This window comes from Nelumbo nucifera, chromosome 3 (assembly GCF_055504915.1).
Source record: "Nelumbo nucifera cultivar China Antique chromosome 3, China Antique-T2T, whole genome shotgun sequence".
In the NCBI taxonomy this organism is placed as follows: Eukaryota; Viridiplantae; Streptophyta; class Magnoliopsida; order Proteales; family Nelumbonaceae; genus Nelumbo; species Nelumbo nucifera.
Window position 1 is genome coordinate 61,346,364 of NC_142651.1, and position 8,741 is coordinate 61,355,104.

Here is an 8,741-nt window from a genome sequence, read left to right on the forward strand (position 1 = left end):
TGCTCAGATCCTAAAAAACACAATGGGTAGAAAAAAAGGTTACAAAACAATTATGGGACTTGGTAAGAGAATTGACAAATAATAAGTTTTTATGCAATTGAGGAACATGAAGAATAGATTCAAGGGAAAGGTTATGGGTAAGTTTGACTTCTCCCTGACCTGAAATAGGGGTCTAAGATCCATCTACAACAATAATCTTGCCCTTCCCAAGGGTTAACTTATATGAAGTAAAGTGTGAAGGCATACCAATCATATGGGCACTAGCCCCATAGTCAACAATCTATGGGCTGGAGGTAGAACAAGCAAGTGCAATACCTATATTAGCATATGCACTGGATGGATTACCAGAACCAAATGAGGAGGAAGCCCCACTCTTTTCCAAGTGCAATAGAAGACTCCAAAGTTTATCCATCATGTCAAAAGAGTCGTGAGATTGAATGGTCACATTAGAAGACTAACCCTCATTACCAATTATGGCCAAATGAGCATTGCCTTCCAATTTTAAACTTGTTTGGTTTCAAGTGAGGATTGAGTTTCCAACATCTTTCCTTAGTATGCCTCGGCTTCTTGCAATATTCATAGATGGCATCATTAGACTTCTTAGTAGTAGGATGCCTACTACCACTTGGCCTAGGCTTAGAGGGCATAAAGGCAGAGTGCCCAATCACAAAGGGTTGCATCATGGCTGCCCTTCTACTTTCTTCCCCTTGCACAAGAGAGTAAGTAGTAGCTAGAGAGACAATGCCCGAACTCAGAATATGTTGCCTAGTGAAATCAAACTTTGGATTCAAGCTAGCCAAAAAGTCAAAGACTTTGTTCTCTTCAATGTACTTCCTGTACTACTCGGCATCTATAGGATCCTTCCACTCAAAAGTTTTCAAATGGTCAATTTCTTCCCAAAGAGATTGTAGAGAGGAGAAATACATAGCCATTGTTCTCTCCCCCTGATGCATACTACAAGCTTCTCTCCTAAGCTGATATACTCTAGCAGTATTGTTAACCTGTAAGCGGCGACAACCCTACCCCAAATATCTTTAACAATTGAGACTCGAGAAGAACATGTAGTTACGAGAAATGTAATGTTGCATTGAAGAAGCAAGCCAAGATATTACCAGTGAGTTATCTTGTTCCCACTTTGCAAACTTAAGGTCTTCAATTTTCAACTTCACCTCCTTGCCTATAATGCATCCCAACTTACCTCTCCCTGTGATAGTAAGTTTAGCCGATTGGGATCACCCCAAAAAGTTGGTCCCATCAAGTTTTATAGTGGTTATCATACCACTAGAAACATCAACATTTCTAGGAAACACACTGGAACCCACCTGTACATCTTTTGGTGATTTCGTACCTCACAAATAACTATTTCGGCAACCAAGGAGCATCCCAACACCCAACCAAAACACAAACAAACCCAAAAGGAAAGGTCAAACTCAGATAAAAGCTAGAAAGGGGCCCAAAAAGCTAGCTAGCAATAAAATAAAGGGAGAAGAAAAACTCCCAAAAAGTTTTTAAGGTTCAGAAAAATATGGAACCACTTCCTGTCATTCCCAAAATATAAACTGACCTAGAAGAACCAGCTTTTGCAGAATAAAAACCCATCAAACAAGAGAAACAAGCCTCTAAACCCGATATGGAGTTTCTACGGTTTTTCACTTGAAAAATCCACAACAAATCATAAAAACATTAAACCACAACGAGACGTATACCAAAATTCATCTAAAATTAAGGTGAAACAAACCATACAATTTTTAGAGATTGCCATAGCCAATTGTACAAACTACTGATGTCACCCAGTGGCGGTTTGACGTCAGCAAGTCACCCTCCGAGCGAACACCAGTAGAGAAAGACTCTCCCACGACCTTCTAGTTTCTCTGATACTAAGTTGCAATATCTAGGTTTTATTGAGAAAGAAAACAAGAGAAGAAGAGAGAAAGGAAGTTTCAAGTAGAGAAGAGAGAGTTGTTGTTCACTCTCTCAAACTTGAGATTTTATACTACTGAGAGAAATTACAAGTAAGCCCTCATATGGGTGCCCAAATACAAAAGAACAAAAATGACAAGAATACCCTTGAACCCAAACAATATCAATAGTTTCAAAGTGGTTATCATTAGTTTTATTGTTAAGAAATGGATATTTTGCAGTGCCAGAGTTTGCTAGTTTCATTTCTTCATGACTTTAGGCTCTTTTTCGTTTCTTTGAGTCTAAAGGAAGCTTCAAACTATATACCTGCAGCTCCGACTAGCAACTAATCAACGTAGAAGATAAATGTTTGTTTCCAAAAAGGCCATTGTATCTTTTTGACCCAAAGTTTGCAGAGAAGGCACCCAAACTAGGTTCTGATTTATTAGTTCTTTGGTTCTATTTATCTAGGATTTGCAATTCTGGGCTGATAAAGAGGAGATTAGGGAAAACAGAAATTATGGATTGTGGGCAGAGATGTTAAAATTTCAAATTTTGTTGATGCTAAGCTGATATCTCTTTTGAAGTTTGTTGAACTATATTTTGAAAATTTAAAGAATAATGGAGGGAAAAATCAACCACAAAAGGGTAATTTTGGGTTTTAAAAAAATTTGTGTCATGCGATGTCACATGTGAATAGATTATGATGAAATATCAGCGAACACTAACGGCAGGGGAGGATTTAGTTGATTGTCAGAAAACTTATGGATACTTTAAGACAATATGTAAACAGAAGGGGTAAAGTTAGTCAATTTCCTAAAACTTAGGGGTACTTCAAGAAGTTTGCCCTTTTTTACTGAAAACAGTAACTTCATTAACATAAAATTAGGATACAACTGTCAACCCCTAAAATAGGGAGTTGAACCCAAAGTAATCTTCTTACAACACTACCCACAACAAACTCCCCCTCACAGTCCCTTGTTTGGCTAAGGTATAAGCTAGCCCATTAGTTGATCTTCTTGTCCACATGTAGCAAGCTCCAGTCTCCCTTGTTATGTTGAGGATTTCTCTTATGGGTTGTCTATATATCCAGGCTCCCAATCTATATGAATGCAACCGATCAATTAACAATTTAGAATCTCCTTCTATGTCAACTTGATGTACCCCCAGCTGTTTAGCATATCTTACCCCTTGAAGCAAAGCCATCACCACCGCTCTCAACGAGTCTCCCACTCCTATTGGCCCCGAAAACATCACAAAGGTTCTACCCTCTCCATTTTTGAATACTCTACCTATTCCTAAAGGACCCAAATTACCTCTAGAGCTCCCATCAAAGTTCAACTTTGTTCTTTGTTGTGTTAGTGGAGACCATAGTGCCTGCACAATAGGTCTTAGGGAAGTTGTAACTGCCACTTCTCCCCAGTTCCTATATATGTACTTAGCTGAGAAATTTTTGAACAAGTCCAAAGTTTTCAACTAGTGGATAATCATAATGGTTATTTTTTCTATAGTTTCCTCCTTGGATTTCTCCACTCCTTTAAAGATCCTATTATTCCTTTCTTCCCAAACAGACCAAAGAATAGCTACTCTTGTGGCTCTCCACCTAACCCTTCCACAGTTCTTTGGTTGCCTAAAAAAGCTTGGGTCAAATAGGCTCACCATGTCCAAGGGAGGTGTCCACCTGTAAGGCTGCAACCAAAGAGAGAAGAGAACCAGGACCAAATAAAGAACACAAAAGGACAAGAGACTCCGAGTGATCCTCTACCATTTTTGGTAAAATCCCATTGTGGTGGATCCATCAAGAGCGGAGGCTTTGTTTTGTCCATCTCAAACATTGCTATTTTCAAGCATTGTTTATGGAAAGAAAATATGTTGGTTGAGGCGGTGAGCAGCCTTGGTATTTTTAGGAATTAAGAGCTACAAAAGTTGCATTGACATCCCTACTGAAAATTCTATTTCCATGAAAATCTACAAATACCTCCATAAGTCCATCTTTAATGATCCCCTACCATTTTTGGTAAAATCCCATTGTGGATCCATCAAGAGCAGAGACTTTGTTTTTGTCCATCTCAAACATTGCTATTTTCACTTCATCTTCTCCAAGTGTCATTCCATTCTAACCACTCCACATGCAATTTCTCTTTGTGGAGGATGGGAGGAGGGAGAACTAAGCTGTTCCAACTTCAAACTTCAGAATGGTTATTCAAAACCTAGCTATATATATATATATATATATATATATATATATATATATATATATATATATATATTTTTTTTTTTTTGTAAAAGGTAAGGTATTTTATTAAATCAAATAATAGTACAAAGAAGCCTAGGCCAGTAAAGGCTGCCTAGAGCCACCTCAGATTACAAATGCATCCAAGTCTGACTAAACAACAATCTCAAATTCTGATTTTTAAATTCTTCCGTTGCCGATACCCAAGACAGTAGTTTACCCACAGCTTTCTGCACCATTGCCTCTGGAGATTTAGCTTTGCCCTGAAAAATTCTGTTATTTCTTTCAATCCAGATAGTCCAAAGCACTGCAGCCGGAATAGTTTTCCAAACCAAGGTTCCTTTCTTTCAATCCAGATAGTCCAGAGCAGAAACTTCACTTTAGAAGGACTAATTGAGTTCCAAACCTGCCTAGCCGGAAAGTTCCCCTGACCTGAACTTATCAACTTACTGAACATAGACTTTACAGTGAACCTGCCATCAGCCTCCCATTCCATCTCCAAGCATCCTTCTTGTTTGAGTCAATCCTCTGGTTATGAAGCAGGCACAACAAATTTGCAAACTCTTCGACTTCCCAATCAAAGAGGCACCTCCTACAAAATAGATTCCAACTGAAAGAGTTACCAGAGGCATTGAAATTCTCAGCCACCGAGGAATCCTGATTTACAGAAATTTGATACAAGAGAGGAAAGGCATCTTTCAAAACCTAGCTATATATTTTTGATTAGTCACCTCAATTCGATCAACTTCTACTTAAGAATCAGATTTTCCTTTTCCTACCATGAGTTACATTGTGGAAAAACCTCAAACTCCTATCTCCCTTTTCTATCCATCTCTATCTTGATTTCTGCATCTTGTTAATCTCTTCCCTTGTAAGCAATTTTTTAAACTCAATCTTTAAGTTTCTTCCTCCTCTTTTTCTCCAAATTCATTGAATTTTCTACCACTATTTTGTCAGTTTCTTCAATCTTTTTTAAGATGGATATTTTCCTTCCTCCTATCAAACCAAAGACCTCTTTACTTCATGCTCTTAATTTGTTTTTTATCTCTTTGTGCTTCTTCCAAAATCTGAAACCAGCCCATCCAATCGCCCTACACCCAAACACCAAGATTCCATACTCTCAGAGAAAAAAAAGGATAAGACAACCACATATGCTAAAAATAGAATGCAACAGACTACCCCTAAAATGAAAGAGTTCTGAATTCCACAGCTCCACAACAATGATCCAAGATTAGTCTAGGTATGGCTAAACAAGACAGATTTGGGATACATTCTTCCCAATCAAAGATCAGCAAGAGTCTGTCAAGATAGCAAACAAGGTTCTAAGGCATGGTGTGAAAAAGTGCATCAGAATTTTTTAAGATTTATGTCCATAATGAGTTGGTTGAATCCACATAAATCAGAGCAATTTGCTAACCGTCAAGAGATTCAAGACATACCGAAAGAAAGAAATAGGCACATCTTCAACGGAAGGACATGATCTGAGATCCATTAGTAGCCAAGTGGAGGATATAATTTTTTCTGGTAACTTATTTTGAAGCGCTATTCAGATCTTAATTTTTCTCATTCATGTAATAGTTTGCAGGATATCATTTTTCCCTGTAGTGTGGATGTTTAGACCTCAATTTATAAATTGTACATTTTCATAGACGGGACTCAGCCCCTTTCTGTCTTACAACTCTTACAATAATATAAATTTGAGATTCCTATCAACAACAGAAACAATTAATAATGGACAACAGCATTAACAATAGCAGCACAATGCATAGCATATGTCTCTTATAAACAAACTTCTAAAATGGTTAAACTGAATCAACAAAATATCATACTACCATACAAGATCAAGAGTAATTGCTAATTACCTGCAATTGCTTACTCGCCACACAAAGAGATTTTGCAGCAACTAGAAGTGATCCAAGTTCAATTTTAAGCTCCTCCTCTTGGTTCCTCACATCCTCCGAAACAACTTTTGAATACATCAACATTTTTCCCATCACCAACTTCCGAGCCCTCATTTTATCGAGCATCTCCTCCACCTCATTTGACCTACTTAGTGATTCTGCTTTTACCTACCCAACATATTGTCGCCCGCTATACAGCGGGATAATCAATTAAATCCCAGACTTTCAGAAGAGAGAGAATATCTTTCGAAAGCACAGTTCAACTTTTCTTTTAACTCTTTGAAGAGAGATAATCAAAAAAGAACTATTTTAAGGGCGAAGCACAAATGAAATTCTCAAGTTAGATATAAAACCCTACATGGATGAGTGATTCAAGTTGCTTTTCCAGTAAACTCTTCCTCTCCTTAGCTTTGTTAAGCACAGTTGAAAGGCTCCATAGTCGAACGACCTCCTGCTCAAAATCTTCCCACTGGATGATCTTCAAATTTTCCTTTTCGTTCATCTTCTTTTCCGAAGTCCTTTCCGATCCCACTGTGCAGAGAGCCAAGAGATGGAATATGCAGATTCAAAGTAATAAAATCATAAACTAACATTATCAATCCGGAATCACAGTTAGGGTTTAATGACAATCTATCCATGAAATGAGAATAAAAACAAGACAAGAGTTAGTTGAAGAAGAAGAAAAAGAAGTGTAACTGCGACCGGCAGGTGAACATGGAAGTCGTTTGGGTTTTGATCAAATGTGTCATGCCCTTCTAACTTTAGAACGGAGCCTTCTTATTTCTCCTGATCCACCAATCCAACGGTTGTAATCCGTACTTATATTTTTTTCATTCATGGGAGATGTTACCAATAAACGGCTAGGATGACGTTAGGACAAATTTTGTTAGGACCAAATCCGGATTCCTGAAAACACACGATCGACGGTACGTTCTGTCCACGTGATAAGTTAACCCACACGGTACCGTTATAATGTCGGGCCGTATTCCTATAAGTTGAACACAGAACGCTGGCCACATCCGGTACAAACATCTCCCCGTAAACGTCACTAGCAAGGTTTGACCGTGAAATCAATGATAAGATTCTAGGCCAGTATGTAAATACATGGACCCGTCCGCAACCTTACAGTGGTACTGGGGCCTATAAATTTATTACCGGCGTGGAATTTCATCATTGGTTCCACAGTCTATTGAAATTTGAATGTGACCGTGATCAAATAAGACTATAGAAGTACAAGTAAGGCGGGTTGGGCCAGATTTATGGTGAATGTGTATAATCAAGCCATGTTCCGGTTGAGCCGGGGCAAAAAAAAATGATTGAGCTAGAGATTAAGCCCAATCTTCTCAATTTAAGTTCAACCTGCACTATAATTTGATGCATTTGAGTTGGACTTGGCACAGGAGGGGTTTGATTTGCTCAACGAACCCATTTTAAAATTATACATGCATATATGCATTTATGCAAACTAGTACATGTGCATGTACTTTGCGCAAGACAATTTCAACTAATAACAACAACAACAATAATTCTATATATATTGGTGATTTATTGCCTTTCAACTTGAGGAGTTGTATCAAATCTTCTTATTCTATAACTTATATCTATATTTTCAATTTATTGTGCTAATTGAACCATTACTTGCCTAGACATCGATCAGACTAATTAAATAGTTACTTGACCAAGATTTTAGGTTCATTTTTCACTAAATTGCTTATTTGTAAAAAAAATCATTGACTTGACCAACACCATGGTGACCTGTCTAATCAAACTATTGAATCATTTGATTTGTTTAGTAAGGTGGTGGAATAGACATTAATTTTCTTTTTTCATAATTTTTGCATTCCATTTCCATCATTTAACAAACATGATAGTGGTTTCATTGCTAAGGCAGTTTTCAATTTTGTATTCCGTTTCTATTATTCATAAAAAATCTTCTTATTTATCATAGCTAAAAATTGGTTTTGTTTCCAAGCCAATTTTGAATTAAGTTTTTATACTATTAAAATTGTTATTCACAAATTTAATTATATTAAAATTTTATGCCAAGAAACAAAAATATATTAAATATACGATTTTATGAGAGAGAATGAAAATTAACCTTAAATATGAGACTTAATGAGAGAGAATAGGATGAAATTAAAAATAGTATTCAATTTACAACTTATATCTTCATAATAGAGAGAAGAGTATTTTAATTTAAGAAAAAGTCCAAAAGCTTTAAAGATCTATTGCCACTTCTTATAGATTCCAAGTAATTTGTAATTCATCTACAAATCAACATATAGCACCAAGTGTCTAGAGTAATTAAATTTGTCCAACTAAATATTCCTTGTTATTTCAATTACAACTCATTAAGTTCTATGATTTATATATGTCTACTTAGACACATTGTGAGTTATCAAAAAAAAAAAAAATCAGACATGTGTAGTTATTTAAGAAGCATAAAAGAATTTCATTTTTATCCTCTTATACAATTCAGCAAGAATTTAACAATGGATGGCTCAATTTGTCCTATTTTGATCTCATTTTAAACAATCAACAAAATATTTGATTTTCCCTCAAATTCAAATATGAAAGCATTAACATATAAGGGAAAAATACTTCTTATAAATTTGCTAGAAACTCTAGGGCTTTTTAGTAATTTTCCCAAAAATAAAAGTCATTAATTTGTAAAGCCTTTTCTAACTTATCCTACAATTTCTCCCTTG

General features: G+C 36.4%; 1 protein-coding gene across 2 annotated transcripts in view; it reads right to left on the minus strand.

Annotated features, from left to right (window-relative positions):
- The window catches only part of LOC104609403 (vacuolar protein sorting 38-like), an 83,842-nt gene extending 77,123 nt beyond the window's left edge, over positions 1-6,719 (minus strand). The window contains exons 1-2 of one of the 2 annotated variants that reach the window (XM_010275697.3): positions 6,392-6,719; positions 5,995-6,201 (exon numbers count right to left, since the gene is read on the minus strand). In XM_010275697.3, coding sequence (XP_010273999.1) covers positions 5,995-6,201; positions 6,392-6,535 — 351 coding nt within the window. In that variant the 5' untranslated portion in view covers positions 6,536-6,719. Of the gene's footprint in view, positions 1-5,994; positions 6,224-6,391 lie in introns of both variants that reach the window. The other variant, XM_010275698.2, reaches the window with a different exon arrangement.
- Between the last annotated feature and the right edge of the window lie 2,022 nt (positions 6,720-8,741).